The 26,844-nt window shown below is 40.6% G+C and overlaps 1 protein-coding gene across 4 annotated transcripts in view; it reads left to right on the plus strand.

Annotated features, from left to right (window-relative positions):
- LOC121529223 (septin-9-like) overlaps window positions 1-26,844 on the plus strand; it is a 136,000-nt gene that overhangs the window by 23,595 nt on the left and 85,561 nt on the right. Inside the window, exon 1 of one of the 4 annotated variants that reach the window (XM_041816989.1) lies at window positions 4,834-4,936. The exons of 2 other annotated variants lie outside the window; for them this stretch is intronic. In XM_041816989.1, the coding sequence (XP_041672923.1) occupies window positions 4,915-4,936 (22 nt within the window). In that variant the 5' untranslated portion in view covers window positions 4,834-4,914. Of the gene's footprint in view, window positions 1-4,833; window positions 4,937-20,988; window positions 21,344-26,844 lie in introns of those variants that run through there. One more of the 4 variants, XM_041816988.1, reaches the window with a different exon arrangement.

Genomic DNA, 26,844 nt, shown 5'->3' on the forward strand with positions numbered 1-26,844 from the left:
TATAAAAGATCTTTTGTGTGGATAATGTTGTTGTACAATAATAAAATCATTATGTTCTGATATTAAAGTTAAAACTTACAAAAATAAAATGAAAAGAGAAAGAATGAATGATATTTAAGAGGGAAGTTTTAAGTGGAAAAAGATAAAGACAGTGCTTTATGAAAATGGGAGTCAAAGAATAAAGTTAAATTTTAAGAGAATAGGAGTTTGAAGTGAAGTAGGTTGAATAGCTGCAAGAAAAAAGTTATTTAAATACAAGGAAAAAATGTAATATATACAGGAATAAAGTCCTAATTTAATAGGAGGAGCAGTTTTAAGTGAGTGAAGATGTAAAAATCAAGAATGAAATTATGAAGATATAAGAATAAAGTTGTGATTAGCGAGAATAACAGCAGAATTTTATTTAGATGATAGTTAAAACAGAATAAAGTCTAAAAATCATTAAGATAACGTTATAAAAGTATAAAAATGAAGTATAATTTATATAAATAAAGTCCATTTGATCAAATCAGGGCTTAATGACAAAGAAATTTATAAAAATCCTCGTTGTATTTGCCAAAAATAAATGTTTTTTTAATATATTTGAAAAAATATTATCCAAACTAAGTCAGGATATAAAACAAAGTTGTTTTTAATGAGAATAAAGTTCTAATAACATGAAAATACATTTGACACAGAATTGATTTAGGATATTTTGAGAATAGAGTAATAATAGTTGAAGAATAAAGTCATAATTTACAGGAAAAATAATGAAAGAATAAAGTTTAAAAAGTTATTTCAAGAGCAGAGATTTTTTTATTATAGGGTGAATTGATTATTAGGCAGGATTATTTACTGGGTAAATATTTAATATTTGACCACTTATCCTCATTAGTGTTTTATTTTAGTGATGGCTGATTAAATTAATGAATAATAACATGTGCTGCTTTGGCTCTGCTCTGAGATTTCTTCTTCTTTGACTCTGTTTTCTCCCTACAGTCTCTGATTCTGAATCAGTCTCCAGTATCAGTCCACCCCTGATCGTAGATCACACTCAGAACCACTGTCGTTCTTTCTTTCTTTCTTTCTTTCTTTCTTTCTTTCTTTCTTTCTTTCTTTCTTTCTTTATCAGGATCCCCATTAGCACTAGCAAAAGCTTTGGCTATTCTTCCTGGGGTCCTAACACACATAATGTCACACACATTAACACACAATACATTAATAAACAAACAAACATGGTATAAAAAAATCAGCTCCTCTCATCTCATGTTTAGATGTAACCTGACCCTGGCCTGGAGACCTTTAATAATACCTTTTATCCACTAATCACTGCAGTAATATTTATCCTTGTTATTATTATTAATGTGTCCCTAACACCCAGGCCCTCCTCTGCATTAAACCAACTATCTAAAGTGTGTTTGGATAGTCCCACCCTCACTTCCCTCCGTTATTGTTCCTGTATCTGGCTGTTGTTTCAGCGCCCTGTCATCCCTCATCCCTCCACGCGTTTACAGAGGCAGAGCCGTCAGGAATCTTCAAGAGGAAGTCTAGACGGAGTTCAGGGAGCGTCAGACAGCTGCTATCAAATGAACCCTCACAAGGAACATTTTCAGTGAGCTGACGGAAGAGTTCGCAGGTCCAGCGAGTTATTTTAGTCTGGAAGGAGCCGGTCCGTGTCACATGGCGGAGCTAATGGTTTCTATTTTCAAGACACAATGCAGCTTCAGTGTGTTTGGTGTCAGCAGAGGGAAAAAAGAGGGAGAACCAGAGAGAGCGGCAACATATGATCAGCACATGGGGATGTCGTAATTCTGGATTCATTAGCAAGACACACTGAAGGAATCAAAACCAGGGAGAGGGAGGAGAGACCGACGTAGGGCTGGGAAACGTGGGCAGATTTAAGGGTGTATTTTCAAATGAGTTATAAAGTAAGACAATATCAGTTATGTTCAAAGAGTTCATGTTGTCACCTGATCATGAACAAGTGCCTGATGCCTGGCTTCATAAAACAGAAATATGAACATGCTCATTCGCTAGGGATGTGTCACTGCACTCAGCCATCAGCGCCCTGTCATGTTTTTTTAGGATGAACTTTTCAGCTTTTGTTTTATTAGATAGGACGGCTGAAGAGAGACAGGAAATATGAGGAGAGAGGGCGGGAAGACTTTCACCAGACGATGGGAAAGCAGATGGGTTTGCCAGACTCCATCTCTGTCATCAGGCTAATCCATATGAAAAGTTCCAGTCCACAACGTCTGTGACAAATAGATCACTGTTTGGACCTATCAGCTTCATTTGAAAAGAATTAGGCGTAGCTATGGGTGGGGTTTAGTTACTCAAAGTCATTTGCAATGGCTGCCTCCAGTGTGGGGATTAGCTTGGATGTAGCTTTAGCATCACGTCAGTTTTACTAGAGCTGGACCATGTTTCTGCATAAAATAAAGAATAAGAACAACACTTTAAGCTTTTCATGATGTGAAAGATGTTTTTACTTCTGCTGACCTGTTCTGGCATGAGTGTGTGAAAGTTATGGTGGGACAGGGGTAGCTGTTGTGTGAATGGTTGTGTACAATGGTTGCTACTGGAGATTAGCTCAGACTTAGCCACAGCAGCAGTTTTGTCAGAACTGGACAACATATCTTTAATAGAACAGGACAGACAGTAATAACAATGACAGAAAAGACGTTTTTGCTCTTCTCCTGGTCTGCAGGTTTGCAGTCATCACAGTTAGGGTTTGCTGGTGTAGCCAGTGGCTGCTGAGGTTTAGTTGTAGGGAAGCGGCAGTTTAATCAGAGCTGGACCACATTTTTTTTCAAAATAAAAGCAAAGAGCCACACGGAATGCTTTCTGCATGTCTCACAACCAGCTTTGGCATTAATTTTATTTACTGAGAAGCTCCTGAGCAGCGGTAGCCTGTCAGCTCAAGAGTAGCGCATGCATACAACCTCATTTCTTCTTTTCACTCTGATTGGCCCGTCATGAATGTGACACACAGAATGTTCCTCCAATCACTTTCTGAGGATTTTTTTGAAAAGTCCTGCCCTTCTCAAATGCTTCCTATTGGATCTTTACCAGAAATACATTCATGCAGTGGAGATATGCAACAGTGTATGTGGAGTGTCTGGTTGCCAAACATGCACCGAGACTGGTAATGATCCAACAACCAGCATGCTGAGGACTAAAGCCTCTGTTTTTTGGGCGCCTGCTCAACTGAGCTACACCTGCACCCACATCAGGTTATTATAACTGAAAACTGAACTGGAGAGGAGTGAGGTCCAGTTCCAACCACTTTTCTAACTGTTGCAACCATATTTGTGCAACTTAGCTCTTTCTTGGTAAAGAACTTGGGCTGAACGATTTGCAAAAATGATGTAATTGCGATTTTTTTCCCCCAAATATTGCGATTGTGATTTAATATGCAATTATTCTTGGATTAATGTTATGTTTTTTTTGACAAATTCAAGCAATAAATAATTCCATAAATAAGACCATGTGTATTTAAAACAATTAATTATTTCAGAAGCAGTTAATCCATAGTAGCATGAATCTGAATATAGGAGTAAACCAGCTTTAAGCTATAAAGGAGGCGGCTGGGGTGGGGGAAGTGAGGCTGCTACCAGCTGATCGCAGCTGGGATATGACTTTTGTAAAGTAACACAAGGCTTCATCATTTTTACATAGAAAAAGCTATTTTGCTAATATTGCAAATGTGATGTTATTTGCTTTTTTTAAGGGCATTATCATTTTTATGTCACTAATTTTGATTAAGAAAAACATACATAAAACACAAAAAGGAGGATTTTTGTAAACCATTATAAAAAAATTGACTTTGAATTTTTGCATAACGTGCATAAAATCTCTGCCACTGCAAAAAATGGGTTTATTAAACTGGTATTTTGACACATTTCAAGTTGAAGAAATATCGCACCTTGGTGATTTGTAAATTGCAGCAGGCCATATTGCGATTTAATCTAATTTGCAATGAATTTCCCAGCCCTTCTAAGTACCGTCAGGTTTCTGAACCGTTTCATATCAAAGGTGTTTAAGACAATGAAGAGTTAATTATTATGAAAAACATGGTATTCAAGTTTGTTTTTTCCCAGCGCTGGCAATTTAAAGACAATGAAATCTAGCATTTTTACTGCTCAGTATCCTTAGAGCAAACATGCCCCTGGTGTTTTTTGAGGTCGTTCAAGAGCACTTTCATCACTTCTTCCTTATTTACCAATGAGGATCAAGAAGAGGTGGGACTCCTGGTACCAGCTTTGTCAACAACAATGGCGGTTATAATTTTCTGGTCTGAAGCTGCTGACAATGCCAGGGCATGACTCCTTTGCATTGTTTCATGTTTTCTTGTATGAAGGACAATATAAAGCACATGGAGCTATTTGAACAGCCAATCAGACTCAAGCAAGACAAGCTGAAGTCTACCTAGCAACAGTAAGCTGGTATGAAGCTCTCTGACACTGAGGTTGTGAGTGGTAATAGCATCATTTAGGGACACAACCTCAATATAAAGAAACATTGCAAATGTTTTTGCACAGTTCGTACACTGTCTGACAGTTTGCTGCAGTTTTTATAGTAAAAAAAAAATTTGCACAATCTTTGGTGCCTTGGGCTTGTTTTGATTCTTGCTGTGGTATAAAACGGTGTCTATATTGGTGGATTTTAGCAGAACTATATCAAAGTTTAGGATTCTGGGATTCTGATCACCAAGCTACAAATCATGTTCTGCCATTCAGCTCATAAATATCCAGATATGAGTCTTTGTCCACTTGGCCCAGCCCTAGTGAGAAAAGGAGGAAGAGGAACAAGAGGGAGGGAGTAAGGGAAGTCCAAAAAAAGACAGAAAGAGAGAGAGAGCGAGAGAGAGAGGGAGAGAGAGGGGAGTCAGAGAGCAGAGATACATGTGGCTGTGGAGGGAGTGATCTGGATATGGAGGGGGACAAATTCTCAGGTAAGACACCCCTCATGAGTCCTCGGTATTTTAAAGTCGGTCTGTCAGTCTGGTCTCTCTGATCCGGTGTCTCTCTCTGTAACAGCCTGCCTCTGTTTCCCCCTCCACGGTATTTTCCACTCTCTCATTCTGTCCTGTTTGCTGACTGCATGTTTTCTTTGGGGTTTGGAGCTGGAGCTGTGCAGGGTTTGTTTAGCAGCTTATGGGGGGCTGTTTTGGTTTATCTGTCTTTATCTGTTTGCTGGCTTCCCTGTGTCTGTTTGTGCTCCTTTTGTCCCATTGTTCCCAGTTAAAGTCTTTTGTTTTTACACGTTGCTGCTCACTCACAAACTCTTTCCATTCTGGCTGCTTCTCTTTAAAGTAGGGCTGGGAAATGTTCTGAGTTTTTAAGATTTATTGGTTTATATTCAATATAAGATATAAATATAAGAGCTTATCTTTTGTATCAATGGTTGATGTTGATTTTAAAAATAGATACCAGGCCTGATGCTCAGCTAAAGATCATTTACAGTAAGAACCGCTGACAGTGGTAGCTGTAGCTATTTGTAAATTAGTAGCAGAGAAAAAAATACAAATACAGTCATGTGCATAAGTTTCAGGCATGTCAGGTGCTACGGATTCATGCCTTGAGGCCAAGGTCAAGCTTTGCAGCATCTCTTTTGTCCGGCTCTTTTCACCCCTGGTGATACACCCAGAGACTGCCGGTGGTTTTCAGGCCCGTGGGATGTCCACAGCCCGACCAGGAGCTCATGGCAACCATACTATCAGCCCGGATGGTACCCAAGGTTGCGCTTAATTGCCACATCCACCCTTTACTCCGCCCTAAAGGTGTGGACTTTGTTATTTTTTAATTTTCCCATGCCCCTGCTGAAATGCAAGGACATCCAGAGCACAACCTGGATTGTGTCAATCCTTCTTTAGTCTCAAGGCAGATTACTCGCCACATCTATGCCTTCCTTCAGCCTCATTCTTTGGCCCATCACCATTTAGCTGAATATAGAGATGCACCTATGCAGCTGTTTAACATAAGTATTGGCCGATATTGGCCCCGATGAAAAACATCAGCCACTGGCAAGAAATGTGGCATCAGCTGCCACTGTGGATCTGTTGTGCATTGAGTACACAATTCAAAGACTTTCTATTCACATGTTGGGCAAATTTGGGCGGTTTTATGCTTAAAAAGTCAGAAAACGTTGGCATACTTGGAGTGTTACACCAAAAGCAGAAAAGATACATCATCAGTATCAGCCTGAATTTTCACAATCTGTTGCAAGAAAATATGCATGTATGATTTTTATTCCATATCTCTACATTAGCCCTACATTAAACCTGTCTTTTTTCATGTTTGCTGTTCAAATGTCTAAGAGAGAAACTGTCCAAACATCTGCTTTCTGCAGTGAAACAGAGAAACGCGTCTATTTCTTAGATGTTTCCCCCTCTCTGTTTCTCTGCCATTCTTCTGCGGTGTGAAAACAGGAAAGAGCTCTGTTTGAACAGTACTACTCTTGTCCCTTGTGGCTCTGATCCCACTCTGACCATCACTCAGTCCCTCCTTTAGCTAACAGGACAGAGAAAATCCCGCTTTAGTCCACACCAGCAGGGAGTGAGCCCACTTTGCAAACAAGAATCTGTCACATATTTTGCCCTTTTGACTGCCCCCCCCTCCTGCTGATGGTTGATTTCTGTTTGACACTGTGTTAAAGTCATTAGTGGGGCGATGCTGTCTGCCTCTTATTAATGGTATTTGGCATTGTTAAACCTCTAAAGTGTCTGCAGCAGCACGGCTGTGTTTTTGTGACCTAGCATGGCTTGTTGCACCTCCACGCTGTGTGAAATCTGGATGTAGGTGAGACCATTTACAAGTGAGTGAGTCTCTCTCTCTCTCCTGTTGCGGCCCCTTGTTTCCAGGTGCTTCCTCCTGGGAGCTGTTACAGCCTCAGCAGGACGTTCTGTGTAAAGTATGAATGTGCACTCAAGTATTTATGCACTCATGCTTTCTACTGTGTTTGTATATTTGTGTTTGCACAGGGATTTCCTCTGAAAAGTTGAGTATGCACAGTGGAAAGTGTATTTCTGCAGGTCGGTTTTTAGCTGAGAGTGTGCAGCATCAGCCAATGTTCATGAAAAAAAAAACTGAGAGGAACTATCAGCATGTTTGCATGAACAGTTAAGTCAAACCACTGTTGGAGCTTAATTTGAATATTTAACCAGACCAACCTCGAGCACCTGTGTGAAGGTGAGAGACCCTAACGGTTCATATTGTTCCTCTTACTAGAATCACTCTCTGAGGTTGCTGGGACATTTTCACTCCTTGTGCAAACAGCAGGCATGAATCCCATCAGTGAGTCATTATCTATTAGCATCCACAGCTTCCAACTATAAATAATGCAATTAAACTTTTATTTATGTGTTCTGGACGTGCACTATGAATACTTCTCGGCTTCCTCCTCCAAATCGATTCACGTCTTCTCGCTAATCGTCTCTCCTCTGGCTGCTGCTGCTGACTTTGCAGAGCTCTCTTTGTTTCCTGTGTTTTTTCTCACATGAGTCATGGAATAAATGGAAACTGTCCACCGACCACTCTGAGATTCCCAATAGAGGAGCTGACGTGTCCCATTGGTTCCAGTCACAGCGAGGTCAGCTGTTTAAGGAAAGTCTGAAAGAAACAGATTTAAGACTCAGATCTCAAGTCAAGACTTACACAGCATGTAAGGTTGACAAAATATCATACGTTGGTACTTTTATAACGCTATGCATTTTTATATTGTTTTAAAAAGTACATAAATACATGTATAACATATGTAGGAGAGGAGGGAATTAATCTAAAATGTTTTTGCAAGACACCTTGTGCAGAAGTTTGCTTGCAAATGTATTTGTAAATGTATTTTATCATGGAAAACGGAAATTATTCTGACTTACATTTTTGTTGCTGTGTTATCCTGATATGCATGAATATTATTAGATTATTAGCATAAAAGCATAGCCCAAACATCCTACAGTACTGTGCAGAACTTTTAGGCATGTCTGGCCCAGAAATTGAAGCTGAAGGAAGCGTGCAATGGTGAGGAAAGCTTCCTGAGGGCAGGAAGGATTGACACAACCCCAGTCGTGCTCTGGATGTCCTTGCATATTAAAAAAATACCAAAGTCCTCACCTTTAGGGTGGAGTACAGGGTGGATGTGGCAAGTAAGGGCACAGAAACCACCAGCGGTCTCTGGGTGTACCGGGTGTGAAACGCCCGGACCAAAGAGATGCTGTCAAGCTTGACCCTGACTGCACACGTGTTGACATGAGTCAAGCTTGTCGAGTCAGCAGTCTTCCCCGTGATTGTGGCTGTGTGAACTGGACCTGAGTGAGAGAGAGGACTGAAAAGGCTTTCAACAATATTGTAATATTTTGAGATAGTGTTTTTTTTATTTTCGTGAGCCTTAATCATCGAGACTAAAACAAAAAAAAAGGTATAGAAATGTTTTACTTTGTATGAGATGAATCTAGATTATATGGACATTTAAAATATTTTTTCACAATCATCTAATTTTTTGAGAGACACATGTATTGAAAATAATATAAACACAAACATATGTCAAGCTAATAACTGAGGATAAACATGATAAAAGAGAATGTAATTACCTATTGTTAAGAATTCATAACATATTGGCATGTGCACTTACTTATCCATGTGTTAAAATGTGCAAACATTTGCATGGTGTCCTAGTGTATTAAGAGACAAAAGGAAAGTAAAGGATGCATGTGCAATCTTAGGTTGCATTGTGGTGCAGTGGTCAGTGTTTCTCTGGTTTGAATTCCAGTTTGACATCCTCTTTTCTGTGTGGAGTTTGCGTGTTATCCGAACACCAGGATGCTTTCTCTTTTTGGTAACTCCCACCATCCAAAGGTCTGCTATTTAGGTGAAATGACTGCAGGAGTAAATGTGAGCATGCTTAGCTGTCTATATGTGAACTCAGTGATTGTCTGATGTCTAGTCCAGGATGTACCCTGTTGGCTGTAGCCCTCAGACAACCTGGACCAGGATTAGCAGTGTAGATATTAGATGGGTGAATGACTATGATCTGCAGGTTATGATAATACCTGCATATTTATTAGTCTGAATACTGTTATTATAAGAGCCTTTAATGCAGCTTTTTCCTCTAAAGCAGTGGTTCTCAACCTTGGGGTTGAGACACTGAAAGGGGGTCTCCAGTTGCCCTGAAAAACTAAGAATATTTTCAAAATATTATTGATATTACACTGTTGCCACTTTACATCAATTTTGTCAATTTTTACCCCTTTTCATCATTTTTCCACCAATTTTAACACATTTTTACCACTTTTTACACCCAATTTTCCCATTTTAAACACATTTCACCATCTGATATGCCCAATCTGATAACACTTTGTCCAAGGGTCCCTCACATGATTATATTTTTAACATGTTTTCAACTTAAGGCAAATGAAATCATGCTCAGAATACTCACAGATTCTCTTTTATGCTATTTAAAGTGATGTTTTAGTATTATTAACCTACTCATGGTGACCCTAGAATGAGTTCAAGCGCACTTGGTGGCTTCTATATCCCACTTAGAGAATCAGTACCTATTTATTTAAACCTTTTAAAAAGATGTCCGTAAACCTGGATCTGTGCCCAACATGTCCTTTAAATGTGTAATATTAAGTTCGACCACTAGGTGGGGGTGCAGAGTAGAGAAATCTAAACTCTTCTTCTCCGCCTGACTTTTGGTGTTGACTAAGAAGTTGCTTTTATGGGGATAAACTGAGGGGGGTTTTTGGTTCATGGTGATACAGAGGAGAAAAACTCATGAATGCTGTGAGGATTTCACTCCATGCTGGCTTGTTGAAGTCCCTGCTGCAGTTATATAGGAGGGAAAGAGGATATTTTGTAATTTTGTTGCCATTTTGTCCAATTATTTTTCTGACATTGCATTGATTCTTCATTAAATCATCTGCATGAATCTTCATTCACAGATAAATTGATTAAAATTACAGAGAAGGAGAGTGACGGGCAGACAGAGGCCTGGACAGAATCATGTATGATGGAGGACAGCTGAGAAAACCACAGAGTCAGAGTCATAGAAGGGCTCTGCCAGCCTGTGTGGATGGATGTGTGTGTGTGTATATGTGTGTATGTGTGTATAAAGCATCCATGTTTCCAACAGGTGCTGTGTTTGATTAAAGTTAGCAGAGCCTGACTGTGTTCTGCTGCTGTTGAACATTTGCTTAGAGCAGCTGCCGTCTCTACAGCTGTGTATAAACTTTAGACAGAGCTGATTCACCATGTGGGCCCCGGGGCCAAACCAGGGGGGTTTAGAGGGGCATTCACTAAATACTGCAAAACATAGATGCTTTAACTGTGTGAATAACAACATCTACACTCCAGACTAGGGGTGTCTGAACTTTTTCCACTGAAGGCCACATACAAAAATGTATAAGAAGGTAGGGGCCACTTTAATATCCACAAGGTGAGGTATGGCATTGATCAAAGGTCACATTTTGTGCAAAAAAACACTTTTTCTGTATTTTCCAGCAAAAATATGTGCCCCTGACCTGTCAACAATCCCCCCAAGAATCAGAAAAATCCACCCTCTTCTCTCTTTCTCCACCTTTCAGAAAATGTGTGCTAAAACAAGCTCAGATTTCCCCTCATGATGTCATGTGGGGAGTTAGCCCCGCTCCCAGGTTTGGTTAGATATCCCCGCTTGGATCAGGAGAGCCACATCCATTAAGCCCAATCCATTTCCTGTGAGGGGTGTGGTCAGGGGCGGAGTCAGACAGCTCATTAACATTTAAAGCCACAGACACAAAAACAGCTCATTCTGAGCAGGGCTGAAACAGAGGGGTTTTTAGACATGCAAAAATCCAATACTGAAGTGTTTTTCCAGCAACAAACTTCACAGGCATGTTTTAGGGACCTCTGGGACCAAAATAAACTTGTCTTGAAAGGGTAAAATATGTGGCCGTCAAGTCAGAAGCAAAATAAAGGAGGAGCTGGGGTGGAGGAAGGATGCAAGAGCAGCTTGCAGAGAGAGTGGCAGAGCCTGGCCACACAAGAGCAGTTTATATAAGGCAGCATGAGAGCGACTGGCATATAACCAGATCAGCTGATCGGGGCAGAGCTCACCTCCATGGCCTGCCTGAACTAACGCTTAACGCTCAATTTAGGTGCTGACAAGGCAAATAGACAGTCATTTCCAGGTTTTTGGGGATGCCAGTTAGATTCCAGAGGGCCCTGTTTGGCCTCAGCTGCGACTGGCTCCGCTCCTGGAATATTATTGGTGCTGCTATTTGCTGCCAAAACTCATCAGGAAGTTAGAAAAAAAGATATTTTTATTGTTACTGCCAATATTCCAAGAGACCTACATTTCATTTTTGTACCTGGCTGTAAACTAGTTTAATTTTTCTGTAAAGTTAACCGTTTTAATAAGGGACCTAATGAGGATTGACCCTCTTTTGTTGACAGCCTCTAGTGGCCACACCGACTACTGCAGCCTAATGCGACTTCTAGATTGGCTTTGTTCTCAGACGTTGCTGCTCAGTGCTCACTGATGGCTCTCAGCTGTGAGTGTTTCCTTTAATCTGTAAACATTTTGAACATGTCTGACAGTCGGGGATCCTCTCAGCGCCGCTTTCTCTTGCATTTCATTCCCACAGTTAACTGAAAGCAAACAAGCGCACTTTACCTTACTGAAAACCAGACACATTTCTGGATGATGTTTACAGTAAAAGCACGGCTGATTCCATTAGTCATGCTATCCCTGCTCTCTCTATGTTTCCCTTTCTCACACAGCAGGCAAAAATCCTCCGCTCTATCGTCTCTATTAAATCCACGGGGGGGGGGGGGGGGGTGGTGGTGGTGGTGGTGGTGGTGGTGGTGGTGGTGGAGGGGGGTCAGTGTCACCTCTCATCTATCTTCCTCTGCCTGGGGAGGGAACTGGCACACCCTCGTCCACCTTTCCTCCGTACTCCGTCACGTCTCGTCCATCTCTCTCCCCCTCTCTGACGTCCTGAGCCAGGTATAGCTGCTGTTTATGGAGGTTGCCATGTAAACAGAGTGACGGTAACCAGCCAGTCACGTCCAAAGTACACTCACATGTACAAAGAACATAAGCAAGCAGCGCGCACGCCGGCCAACACACGACATGCACAGATCTGACCTCTTCCAGATGGCTTATGAGATACAGGCTGACTCAGGGGCGATCGTCTGCATCGAGGCCGACAAAGCTTTTGTTGTTTTAGGACGGACTCAGCAGGATGTGGAGTTTCCGCTGGAGCTGGGACATAATGATGACTGTCTGAACCTGACATTATCTGATCATTATTCATCTTATAAAGCTGGATTACATCGCTCTGACTTTGCAGATGTAGAGCTGGTGGAAGGGCCAATTTGGGGCTGATGTCTTGAATATGTGCAGAAAAACAGCTGAGCAATTAAAGAGAAACACAGAGAAGTAAGACAGAGGAGGGAAAAGGTCCGTTGCCATAGAAAACTGTCTTCAAACATGCTCAATGCAGATGTTAATGGATGTAGATGCTGCAGTTGTCCCAGTGATTTATATTTTTCTGACATGCATTAAAAATTGAATTTAAATGAACAGCAGTCATGCAAAATGACTCATTTAACATTTTGGCAATGCATGAGTCATGTGTAATAATATATATGGTGTTCTGTTCAGTATGCAAAGTGTGTGGATGGGCAATGTCATTGTTGCTGCAGCCATCCAGTTTTGTTTTACTGTTCTCTTTCATTGCAATGGCAATGAAAAGTCTCTCTGTCCTACTGGTAGTGTAGTGGTGCCTGCAGACGTGGGTATACCCTTAATTTATTATTCCACATTTTTTCAGTGACCCATCCAGGAAAGCATAAATGGCATGTGTTAAACTGCTCTAAAAACAGTCCCTCTGCACTTGCACATTGATACCAAACTTCTCCTGCCTGATCTCAAGTAGTAAGGATTATGAAATCATGTTGTAGGAAGCAAGCTGAGAGAAACTATTGCCATCAATATTTGCATCAGTGAACCAACAGAGACACATACGAGGACTAGCCAATATAGTGGCAGAGTAGGGGAAGTTCCTTGTCCATTTCTGGGGGAAAATGCAGCATTGATGTGCATCAGAGGGGGTTAAGAAGTGGGTGTACTCTATGGAGACCTTTAGGACACCAAGTCATCTTCTGCAAAAAAAAAGGAAATAGTTGAAAACATTATTTAGACCAGTGGTTACCAAAATGGTTACAATCTTACGAGTGGTTTTCAATCTTTTTTTTGCCCAACGCACACCTAAGGTTAAGCCAAAATCTCAAGGCAAACCGTATTAATATCAATACAAAATTGACTGTAACTAATGTTACCGTCAAGGCCACCCATAAGGGGGGTAAAGGACAAATTCTCTCTGAGTCCCAGCCAACTAGGGGATCATAGAGGTCAGGCAAACTACAGTCCGTTGTCAAGTTAAGCTGTAATAACCAATATATTTAACCTGAATATAAAACACTCTCATCAAAGCAACAGAAAAAATGTTTTTTTTAATTAGTGCTTTGGTATGGTATAGCTAATTATTGAAACTTAAAATATTGGGCAAAAAGTGGCCAAACAATTGCAACAGTGGGTTTAGAGTGATTAAAAAGATGTGGCAAAATTGGGCAAAAAGTCAAAAATTTGGTCAAAAGTGGCAGGTTTGGGTGAAAAAAACCAAGACAAATAGGTTAAAAGTGGCAAAGAGAAGAGGTGAAAATGGGCCACAAATGGATACAAAGTGGGAAAAGGGCAAAAAAATGGGTTAAATGTGACTAAAAGAAGTGCCAAAAACTGGTTGTAAGAGTAGTTCAATTGGTTCAAACTAATAATAAATTATAATAATACATTTTATTATAAGCGCCTTTCTCAACACTCAAGGTCACTTTGCAGATAAAAACATCAGATTAAAAACTAACACAGTATAAAATGGGACAAAGTAATTACAATAAATAAGCTATCCTGAACAGGTGGGTTTTGAGTAGTACAAATAAATAACTTCAACATCTAAACCCAACAATAGCTTGCCACACTTTTTTGCTGCAAAATGAGGAAACTGTCAGCGAGGATGCTATCACCAATGCTACTGATCCAACACGATGCACTGGGAGGGCCCATCTTCTGGGGTTTTTCAGGGGCTCAGCTAATTCTGCTGTTGGCAGACCTGGTTACAGTACTTTTCATAAAGTTGTAGTGAAAATGTTCGGTAGTACGAATTCCTCTGGCACACCTAGACTTGCCAAGTGTGCCTTGCCACTCCATTTAGTAAGAACTAATGAATGTTACAGTGCCATTTAGCAGATGCTTCTGCACAAAGCCATATACATCTGGGACAGGTGGTCCTGGCGTTAGGGAGGGTCCTCTGTGGATGCACTGGAAATTTTGACTTAACAGCATTATTTAGTGCTGGTCGGGATGACACAAAATAGTCCAGGGAGCTTCGCTGTTGGTAGCTGCTAATTTGCCTGGTGTTGCTGCAGTGTTTTATCTTATTTTGAGACAGGCTGCATTGCTCATATACAACCCCCAACTTTCAGGATCTTCGTCTGGCTCCTTTTCAATTGCACCATGGGAGATGTATATGATAAAACTTCCGTCACAGCATTTAAGGCCATATCGTTGCTCTAAAATTTGTATTGACACACGTATCTGCAAGGTGCATGTGATGATATGTTGCCGCATCATTTTTTTTTAGCACAGGCCTAGTGAGAGACTGAGATTTCTGCCATTAAGTATGAAAAACCACTGGTCTAGACATCCAGAACTCCCTGATGTGAACTGACTGCAGGGTTTTACTAGCTAACTGTCTGCCACCAGATAGGCTCCGCCCACAAAACAAGCCATCACTGAGAGCATACACCAAAAAATTCTCTTGTTTAACATCAGGCTTAGTGTATTGTGAATCAGTTGTCAGCTACTGGTTTTCATATTGCACTGAGGCGTACAGCTGAGGAAAGACAGACACAAAGAACTCCCCGGATAAATCCAGACCACCTTGGCTGTAAAAAGACCCTCATGAGAGCTGAAAAATGAAGCGGGAAGAGACGAGGGGAACGTCTATAAACAGAGGACAGGCTAGAGGGGCAGGTGCTGGAGCAATGCCAGGGCAACAGCAGCAGGTCCACATGCCTCTGCACCAGCCATCTCCCTGCTCTGTGGATCCTGAGACCAGCCTGTCACTTCCTCAACTCTGCCTCTTCATTTTTGCACTTTTTTAAATCAGAAACAATAAAAATGGTTTAATCTGTAATACATGCGTCCATGTTGCTCTCATAAGGAACGGATTTCTGTCATTCAAGCACCTCAGGACTTTAATCAGTGCTCCATTACAATTAAAGCAGAGAACATATTCAACAAAGGAAGGTTTAAAATCAGGTTCAGGCCCATAAATACAGTTAAATGATGGGAAATGAAAAACAAAGGTGATGCAGCTCTAGAGTTTACCAGAAAGAAGAGTCAGTTCAGGGGAACTCACTCTAAAAGAAGCTAAAGACATCACCAGTGATCTTTGCAGCCAACATGACCTGATGTAACCTTTAACAATCAGACATTCAGGCTGTTATTTTTGCTTCTAAAGCCAACAGTTTGTTCTGATAATGTGAGGTTAGATTGTTTTCATGGCAGCAGACCACATACTTTACAACTGTTGCATGATTTTTCTCAGATCAGGACAAAAACACTCATCTCCTCTCCTGCTGTGACAGTTGTTTCTGCAGATAGATTAGTGCTGTCTGAGCTTGTTGAGGCTTGCAGGGTTATGCAGTGGAAGGAAGTGTGCTTTTATTCGTGTGCGTGTTTGAGTCAAAGGGATGGGTGCTGGGCTCGGTGCATGCTTCATATTTTTGCATGCATCTGCTGCTGTCAGTGGGTGAGTGAGTGGGTGAGTGGGTGGGTGAGTGGGTGGGTGCCAGGGAGAGCAGGAATCTGACACACATGGCAGGACTCTCTGTGTGGGTTAAGGGTGTGTCTGCAGCCAGATTCTCCTCATGTCTCCATCTTTATCTGCTCCAGATCACATTACTGTATACTCTAACACTGCTTACACTAACACAGTTGCCTGTAGTGACATGTTTTATTTATAGGAGCTGCACTGCCCCCTGCTGGAAGAAGTCACTTCATAGAAAGAGGCTGAAAGTTTATGTGCTTTTAAGAGAGGCAATGAATCTTTGAAAAGCTTTCTTTCTCTCTTCAGATGGTTCCAGACGATCTAAACACACGCTTTGTGTCCCTAAATAATTGTTTACTATGTTTGGCTTCACGTACACATGTTGGGAACAGACTTTGTCTGCAAAATGTGCTGAAAAAACTCAAACCTTTGCAACTGTATTTGTCTATTTTCAAATCATAAAGGTCTCTTTACACTTATTTTGATCCTCATTCACCTCACGTGTTTCATAAATGCCTCAAGACACATAAAACAAAACCATGAGGGCTAAATTAATAGTAAAAATATCTGCCAGTGAACAAGTAACGTTAAAAAGACGCCTTAGGGCCACTCTGAACAATAAAAAAGAAAAGACAAAAGATTTGTCAGTCTGCATGAAAAACTCACATTTTCTTAGTTTCTTAAGTCGTAAATTTACCAGAAATCAATCTCAGACTTTTTCAGGTTGAAAGTCGTAAATTTTCACTTTATAAACTGGAAAATGTCAGCATATAAAGTCATAATTGTGCAATGTTATAAAGTCGTAAATTTTATAAGAAACCAAAGTCAAAACACTGGTTAAAGCAGAGGCATTTTCTGGATGCCATCTCTGTGCTGTTTTTCTGAATAGCTCCAGTTTAGAGTTACGTCTGGATAATAATGACAGCGTCAGGATTCTTAGCCAGAATCACAAATATTTCCTTATTGATCAGTCCCAGTAAAACCTGTTATTTTAGATTTTTTTTCTTGTAAATGTTTGACTTCATGAACTCATAAATTTGAAGTTTGTTTCTTGTAAATTTATATTTTTATATTTAATGAGCTTGAAAATGTTGTCTTTTTAAATTTAAAAACTTATATTTTTCTTGTAAATTCATGACTTCACAAACTCAATAATCCTACATGTTGTTTTCTATAAATGTATGTGCTCATTATCTTAAAAAAATGTATTTTTTTTAATTATAAGTGTATGTTTTTATTATTATTTTGGCTGTCAAGATTAATCGAGTTAATGGCAATACATCAAGGTCCAAATTTTTTTAGCTTGAAATTTAAAATATACATACATATATATATGTATGCAATTTTAAAATGCAATAACAAGGATGTGATTCATCACAATTAACGACAGAAATTCTGAGATTATTTGTGATTAAGATTTTTAATGTTTTGACAGCCACATTATTATTATTATTATTATTATTATTATTATTATTATTATTATTATTATTATCATTTTTGTTATTATTGTTGTTGTTGTTGTAATTATTTTTCTATTATTATTATTACTTTTTAAAATTATTATTATCAGTCCCATTGTGCCGTTGTACAATATTGTACCGGTAAAGTGTCTTGAAATAACACGTTTTAGCTAATTTAATCAATAAATGTACCCTGGTCTAGCTCAGGGTTTAGAGCAGGCTCAGATAAATGGAGGCTATAATCCTCAACACACTGGCTGCAGGATTGATTCCCAGTCTAGAGGCTGTTTGGTTCCCCTGGGTTAAAAAATGAGTAAAACAAACTTGTTAAGATTTGAGTTTTTGCAGTTTAAGTCTTTTTGTTCTAGTTTTAGGTCATGGGAAAGTAAAACCTTGAAAAGCATTGAATCTGTGCATGAGTATGATGCACATCTGTGTACATCAGCCTCTGAGAACAGTAAACACGCTTGAATGTAAACTTTGACGCCAATGTAAGCAACAAATTGGCAGTGAGACGCAGCTTCTTATTTCCAAACACTTTATGATAATCACATGTGGGACAGAGACTTCTGAGGGATGCTTCTGTCACACTGAATCATCGATTACAGCTCCAATCCAAATCTCCCGTCACATCTTTGACTCGCCGTCATCCTCAGACACATTTCTCGCTTCATTAACGTCTCACTTTTACCTCAGGTGCTGAGTATTTCTTCACAGCTGTAAGCTTCAGTTAAAAGAGCGTGTGATAATGCTGACTGTATGATAAATAGATAAAACAGTGAAAATGCCAGCAGGAGTGGTTTACTGCCTCTATAACCTGTAGGAGTGATGCTTCAGCTCCCTCGGGGCCTCCTCTCATGTCAGAGTCAGCTCTCAATAAAAGTAATAAAGAAACAGCATGAGGAGGATGTTCCTTTAACTGAATCGGATATCCTTAAACTTGAAAACGTCACACACTGAGAGAGTTTAGATCAAATTAGGATATCTAATTTTAAACGATACTCAAGGAACTTTGAAGCGCAGCCATGACTAAATACTAGCAGTAACTTTAAATGAGACAATTCAGCCTGGGATTTCTAGAAAGAAAGAAATAAACATTCAGAAACTTCACAGATACAGCACATTAGAATATACTGTGTTGTTGTGTAAAAATGCATGAAACTTTGACCGTTATCATCTTCTTTTTATAAGTAAAACACAACACATGGAGGCTGCTCAGTCCATCAGAATGAACTCATCCTATATACCGGGACATAAACCTGCCATGCAAAAAGACGAGGATACTTCATTAATCTTTACTAAAAATCTAAATGTATAACAGCAAAGAATGGGGACTTTTATCTGAAGACTGTACCCCTTTTGATGCGTGTCAGGGTGGGTTCTGGGCATAGGGCAGGGGCGTCCAAACGTTTTCCTCTAAGGACAGTGGGGCCACTTTCATAGACCTAACCTTGAGCATATTAGAGTTAGTATAAACCAATCGAATGTAGGTCAAAATATGCTTGTTGATTGAGTACACCTAAATGGTGAGATAAAGGTAAATCACAAATCATTTTTAAGGGTTTTGGGGTGGCCAATCAGATGTCAGGAAGCCCTGGTGGACCCTGGCCCCACCCCTTGGACACTATTGTTACCACTGTTTTCTGCTATAATCCTTCAGGGCAATATAACACATTTTTTTAGTTTCTCTTTTACAATTTTGTCTCAGTTTAGTCACAAAAAAAACATCTTGTCAAATTGTTTGTTTACAGAGTTACAGAATTTAATGTCCCACAATGGGCCATGTTTCATTTTATTTCTATGTGGGCCAATTATAATTGGAACGCGGGCCCCATATGGTCCCCCTGGGCCATAGTTTGAACACCCCTGACATAGGGGAGATAGGTGGTCGCCTAGGCACTGCACTGAGGAGGGCGCTGCCGTGAGCCTTAAACTGTTTTTTTTTTTGTTTTGTTTAGTATATATATTTATTTTGGGGCTTTTTGTGCCTTTATTCTGGTAGAGGAGGACAGTGGATAGAGCCAGAAATGGGAAAGAGAGTGGGGAGAGACATGTGGTATACCCAGGACCCCCCCGTACATGGGTAGTGCCTTAGACCGCTAGGCCATCTATGCACCAGCCCTAAACATTTTGAATCAGGAGCCAGCACAACTTCTTCATTGGTGAAATGTTCTTTTGGCGTTTCCTGATTGTTCTAAATAGTAGTGAGTAAATCGGAGAAAGTTCAAAAATGAAATCATGTATATTTTTCCATCCTGATTTCTATCATAGGTGCTAATCATTAAAAGGGCAGGATCTGGTGCAGGCACAAAAATCACACCGCCATCTACTGGCCTGGCATGTATACTGCATCGTTTTTGGTGTTTTCCGCAGTCTCGTATGAATGGAGATCGTTTTGAAAACGTTGCTGTCTGAATGTGGAACTTTTTGGAAACGAAAATGAAGTAAAACATTGCCGTGTAAAAGAGGCCTAAACCACACCTGTAGCTACCGGCCCATTCTCCTCAAATGATGCTGATTGGTCAAGTGTCCATTCTCACACCTGGTATTATTTCAGACTTACCTGATAGCAGACATGGGATCAGGACAATTCATCTGATTTGAAAGGTTGTTTGGAGATTGCACCTGATTGGTCGTCATTTAAACATTTCTCATTTTGCTCTGGATTGCTTTATGAGCATAAAATTTGGCACAGGTAATGTTAAGGTGTTTTTCTATTTTTTTTTTGGTGAACTGGAGCTACAACTGCTTTATTATAAAGGGATAGTCCTTTTAAAATTGTACTTTTTTGGGACAGGAGTGATGTTTTTTCACACCAACTTTATTTATTTTGACCAAGTAAAAATCTTAACAAATCTCACAAGGCTTCTCTGCAATATGACATACTCTATTAATTATGGGCATTCAATCTACGATTAGAAATCCTACATAGAGGCTAGTTTTTAAGAAGTTAAGAGGGTATTTTTTTATATCTTTGAATTAGTGCATCATTGTTTTCATGCTCAGAATTGTTGTGACTGAGGCATTAACGGCATACAGTCATTGGAAAACTTCTCACTGTACATTCAGGCCTCCCACAAACTGCCACATCCGTTTTTCCCAAGCACACTGACACAGAGTCAGTGACCCACGCCCGTGTCCTCCCCCCTCACACAGAGAGGCTCATTCACATGGTCATTAAGTCATTAGGCTACTTATTTATTGATGTCTGCCTCCAGAGCGAACCAGCACGTCAGACCATTGGCTGACCGCCTGTGTGAGCACGTCCTGACCATATTAGTGCATAGTTGGATTCTGACTCCTCTCTGGATTTATTTATCTGTTAATAACCTGTCTACTGTAAGATATACTCGCCTTTTTTTCATGAGACTTCACGCTGAGACTTTGATTTTTGTTCACAGGAGGCTGATTTTAGCTGATTCAACTCTTTAAAAAATCAGAGTTAAAACTTTTTTTCCCACTCCAGTGTGTGAGTCTTGTGATTGAGCCTACAGGAAGTGTGTTTGAATGTCAGCATGCGTATAATTCGACCAGCCCAGTTAAAAAAATGAGAGCTTTCACAGAGGAAGGCTGCAGAAGGGGAGGGAGGAGTGGAGGGAAGGAGGAAAGGGGGGAGGGAAGATAGTGAGTTAGAGATACAGAGAGAGAGAGAGGGAGAGAGAGGGAGGGTGGGGGGTCGACATCGCTGCCTCATTCCTGAGTGTGGAAGTTGAGAAGGAGGAGAAGAGGAGTTGCAGCTTTAAGGAAGAGAGAGGAGACAGAGCCCGGGTTTGGATCAGTGAGCTCTTATTTTTTTTTTTGTCTCGCTCCCCTCCTCTCCTCTCTCCTGCTCGGCCTCCTAATTTGGGATTTGTTTGAAAGCGGGACTTCGCCCCTGGAAGACTTTTTCCTGGCTGGGGAAAGGGAACCCAGCTCTCCCTCTCCTTCTGAGATTAAACACACCCTCCTGCTCTCACACTCACACACCCGCTCCCCAAAATGTCTGATTCTACTGTCAACGCTCACTTGGAGGGGATCATATCAGACTTTGAAGGTTAGTCGTCTGTCTTCTTCTTCTCTGCTTCTCTTCTTGTTGTCCCTCTTTGGAGCCAGTCTCTCTGTAACCCTGCCATGAGGACACTATAGATGGTTTCCACATGTTTGATTGGAACGGAGCAGATCTGGAAAAATGGAGTGAGAGGGGATTGTTGACGTCTGCAGTGTGCTGTGGTGTTTTCAAAGTTTGTGCTACAAGTTTTGCTCTTTTAGCTTAGTTTGAACTTTTGTTTGGATCCAGAAGTTTGTTTTGTATTGGGTGGGAAGGAGGCAGACAATACGGCATGATGGGAATGCTGCAATAGGATACTGTATCTGCAGACTTTTATGATTTGCAATAGAGATGCATGATATTTTGGCATGATATCAGCATCAATATGAACATTTCTGCTGTCACTTAAAGGAGATACATCGGTACATATATACCGGCAAATTCTACCACTGTACCATCAGATACAGGTGGTTTCCCTGGGCATCAAACACTCAAGAAGGCCCTGAGCATTTTGAATGAAGCCCCAAACAGAAAATAGCTACCAGACTGTCTACATCCCCACTCCTCTCTCAGTTCAACTCGACTCAGCCTCTCTCTGCACGAGAGATTCTTGGTGTTTTTATAATAAAAAAAAAGTTTTGTGTGTATTGCATATCTGCAAAATCCATTATTGTGCATCCCTAATTTGCAAGATGTGGATTAGTTCTACAATGCATATTGCAATGCAAGGAATTTTTGGAGCAAATTTGGCTGTCAAAGACTCATGCTATCAGATGAAAACCTGATATTGAAATTGCACATGCCTGGAAACCTGATCTTCTCTTACAGCCTGCATTGTACTGGAAGTAATCATCTGTGCATTAGTCCACAAAAACAAAGCCATAAGTACCTCTTTATAGCAGTTGGAATTAATAAAGCAAGATAATATCACATTGCTGCAACAATATCTGCATTTTAGACACATTGCAAGTGTTTGTTAAATCAAGAAGAAGATTTACTTTATTAATCAGTAATTCATCTGTTGTTGTGAAGTTGCATGCACATGCATTCAGAGGCCATAAGTCTGCACACGTGCAGCAAGGGGATCCTATGGACATGCTCCAATGAAGAGATGTCAGAGTGACAGGCTGCACACAAAACAGCAGCAGAGCTGTGGAGGTTTGGTGCCATGCTTAAGGGTCACCATGGAAGTGCTTAGGAAGTGCACAAGCACTGCATCAGTACTGGCACACACTACAGGATAATTGTGCTGATTTTGGGTCTGATTCTAAAGATTATCTCAACAGGTTTTGTGAGTGTGATGTGTGTTATGGGTGAGCTTTCTCTATCTGATCAGCTCAGAAGATGATCGGGCATGCTCCAATCTGAAATTGTTCAATATTTGCATTCAGAAATTCTGTTGTGCATGGGGAGAACTCTGAGGACTCGTGTTGTTGCCACAAATCAACAAGTTGATCCTCCATTTCTGATATCTTTAGCTTTATGCTACACGCTCACTATCATTGCCATGGCTGTGTTTGCTGTGCTTCCTCCTCTGATCAGCTTGCCTCCTGATTGGCCATTGTTCCATTCCTTGTGACGGCCCTGCTCATGCTTGCAGAAATTCTGGATGTAAATTTAAAACATGTTTAATATTTACAATTTCAAGTCGGTGTGTCTCAGACTGTATCCCAAGAAGATCAGTGAGGGAAGGATTATGGATGATTTTAGCTGATACTGATATATATATACAGTTTTTTCATCATGAAGAACAACAAGTGTCTCCTGTGCAGAGAGGCCGAGTCAAGCAGAGCTGAGAGAGGAGCGTGGATGTAGACTGTCTGAGTGTTGTTTTACATTTAGAGCTTAATTAAAAATATTCAGGCCTCACAATGGGCCCCCTTGAGTGTCTACTGATAATTAACCTTTTTACTATCTTTTATCTGTTGATACCAATATCATGAACCCCTAGGATAGGTTACTCTAACCCCACACTCCACAGGAAAATTAGTTGATAATCTCAAAATATTCAGCCTTTTTCTGATTTATTAGAAGGGTGAATCTGACCTAAATCTGTACAGTAATCTTGCAGTGTGTGCCAGACGTTATTCAGATAGCATTTCTACATCAGAAGCAGATTCTTTTATATCAAGAGTTTTGTAGAAAACCTGCCTTTAATGCCTCACACACCTGATAAAGTGAACCTGCATCACATCATGCATATACTTTATTCACATATGAACACTTCTTTACAAAAATGTTAAGTGTTTTTCAACAAAATTAGTGATGCACTATCTTACAACACATGGATTTACACTGTATTCTCCAGTAGTACATTAAAGACACTCAAATAACAATATGTGCTATTTGAAATGTTCCACTTCTACTATGATGTGGTGGATGCTCATTGTTGGTGATGTGTAGCACTGGAGTGATCCCTGCAGAAGTGAGTACACTTCTCATTCATCTCCTTATTTATTATCATAAGGGGCCCGTCCTGCAAAGGATAACCACCCTGTGTTATAAACAAAGAAATGTAAGACCACCTTACACATTTTGGTTCTCTTGAAAATATACTTACTGGCCATTTTATTAAGTACACCTTGCTAGATACAGCTTGGACCCCCTTGTGCTTTCAGCATGGTGTTGGAAACATTCCTCAGAGATTTTAGTCCATGTTGACACAATAGCATCATGCAGTTGTTGCAGATTTGTCAGCTGAACATCCACGATCCAGTTCCACCATATTCCAAAGGTGGTCTTTTGAAGATTTACAGTGAATTCATTGTCATGGCCAAGAAACCAGTTTGAAATGATTTGTGGTATGGTGCCTTATCCTGCTGGAAGTAGCTACAGAAGATGGTCACACTGTGGGCATAAAGGGATGGGCATGGTCAGCAACAATACCCAGGTAGGCTGTGGCATTTAAGCGATTCTCAGTTGGTACTAAGGGGCCCAAAGTGTGCCAAGAAAAAAAATCCCCCAAACCATCACACCACCAGCCTGAAATGTTGATGTCCATGCTTCCATGTTGTTTATGCCAAATTCTGACTCTACCATCTGAATGTTGCAGCTGAAATCAAGGCTCATCAGATCAGGCAACATTTTTCCAATCTTCTATTGTCCAGTTTTGGTGAGCCTGTGTGAACTGTAGCCTTGGTTTCCTGTTCTTAGCTGACAGAAGTTGTACCCAGTCTGGTGTTCTGCTGCTGTAGCAGACCAACAACCAACAACCATGCCACGCTCATACTCTCTTAATCCCCTTTCTTCCCCATTCTGATGCTCAGTTTGAACTTCAACAAGTCTCCATGCATAAATGTATTGAGTTGCTGCCATGTTAATAGTTGATTAGCTATTTGTGTTGTGTATGTAGGCCTCTAGTATCTGTACAGTACCGCTTAGCTTCTGCTGCTTCAGGAAGTCAGAATCATTTAAAAATTTACAGCCAAAAAAGACCAGATTTTTAAATTAAAAACAGGCTGATACAACTTCATGCTGATGCATTTGAGCCAACAATTCCATACTTCTCAGCAACATTTAAGGTGTTGCATTAAAAAGCAATGCACCTGTGTACTCAGATTATATTTTGTTCCTTTTGCCACCCTAGAAGAGGGGAATTAGAAGTTAGTACTCTATAGAGACAGCAAAATAAGTGAGTATATTCTCACATTGAGCCTGCACTAAACAGTATTGCAACATTCCTCCAAAACTAGAGTGATAAGCAGCATTAGCAGCAGAATTAGCTCCTGCAGAAAAGACCTAAATGAAGGCAAAAAAAGCTACAGGATACAAGCTGGATTTTCTTTTTCTTTCTCTTTTGCATGTGCTCACAGTAAGGAATCATGCACAGATAAAAACATTTTGCAGTGGCCCACACGCTTGTCTCTGTGTGGGGAAACATTGTAATATTGCTATTCAGGGGTGCTGTAAGGGATTTTGGGCCCTGTGAAACATGCATTTACTTGTTATTTATGATGTATTTTTAACATCATACCTCTAGTTTGCTGTCAAGTTTGCAGGAGAGAAAAGGTGCATTCAGAAGAAAGCTTACTTTCGAACCATCTGCATCATTGAGGAGCTATACAAGTGTCAGTGTTTACTGTATGTTGCGTCAGGAGGCAGCAACTGACCACGGCTGTGGGGGGAACACCTGGCACACCTCCCCCTCTGCCCCTGGCCCTCAGATTCCCGCTGTCATCCCTCTCCTCCCACTCTTCCTCCTCCTCCATCCTCCGGCTCTGCTTCCCCTTTTCTCTCTCTCAGCAGCTCGTCCATCCTCGGCCTCTCTCCCCTCCATGGACTCAGAGAGGGGAGAAGGCTGGGGGGGTTGACAGGCCGACACCTCTCCCCCGAGTTGTCGTCTATCTGACTATCTGTCTCCCGTCTCTCACAAACACACAGCCATTAGAGACGCATCCGCACTTGTCCGGGGCTGCCCCTCTGTCAACACCGGTTTGCTTGTGGTATGTACGCTGCCTCTCTGCCTCTCTGCTGGCTCTTTGGCTTTTTGCATTGAAAGCTTACACAGTGCAGCAGAGCAGAGAGATAAGTGGCATTCAGGAGAAAAGTGTTTTTAAACCATGTGGCCTGAAGTCATGCTTACAGCCATCTCTCGCTCATGTGTTACAAAAACATTAAAGGCTCCTGTTGTTGTTGTAAGTGGCGTGTGCTGCTCCTGGTTGGCCTCAGTGTGCTGTAATACCTTTGTGTCACCAGCACACATCATGATGGATGGCTCTGTGAGGCTCACTGACTTCAGCATGGCACAGATGCAGCAGAGTGGAGTTCAGTTTATTTGTTTTACAGTAAAACCCAGGGCTAACATAAAACAGCATGCATGCTGCTGTGGTGGAAAACTGTAAATCACCTGACTTAGAATCACACCCAAAGAGTTATTAAGAGTTATACAAACTACAATTTCACCTATTTATATTTTATTTTTAAAGAATTTTAGACATTTTCTCAGTTTAAAATGATGACATATTAGGCATAGAGAATATTTACCCCAGTTCCAAAAAAGTTGGGGCACTATGTAAAATGTAAACAAAAGAATGCAATGATGCCAAATCTCGATGGAAAAGAAATTTGACCTTTTAATGAAATATATCAGCTCATTTTGAATTTGATATCAGCAACACTTCTCAAAAAAGTAGGGACAGGCCATGTTTGCCATTGTTTATTAACCCTTTTCTTTTAACAACAGTCTGTAAACGCCCAAGCAATGAGGAGAGCAGTTGCTGGAGTTTGGGGAGAGGAATGTTGTCCCATTCTTTCTCATGTAGGATTTTAGCTGCTCAAAATCCTTTGATTGTCTTTGCTGGATTTTTCCTTTATGATGGTGCAAATATTTTGTATTGGTGAAAGGTCTGGACTGCAGACAGGCCACTTCAGCACCCTTCTCATGTGAAGCCACGCTGTTGTGATGGATGCTGTATGTGGTTTAGCATTGTGATGCTGCAATATACAAGGTCTTCCCTGAAAGACATGTCTTGATGGGGGCATATGTTGCTCTAAAACCTCTCTCTACT

The sequence above is a fragment of the Cheilinus undulatus genome, linkage group 21, assembly GCF_018320785.1.
Source record: "Cheilinus undulatus linkage group 21, ASM1832078v1, whole genome shotgun sequence".
Lineage (NCBI taxonomy): Eukaryota > Metazoa > Chordata > Actinopteri > Labriformes > Labridae > Cheilinus > Cheilinus undulatus.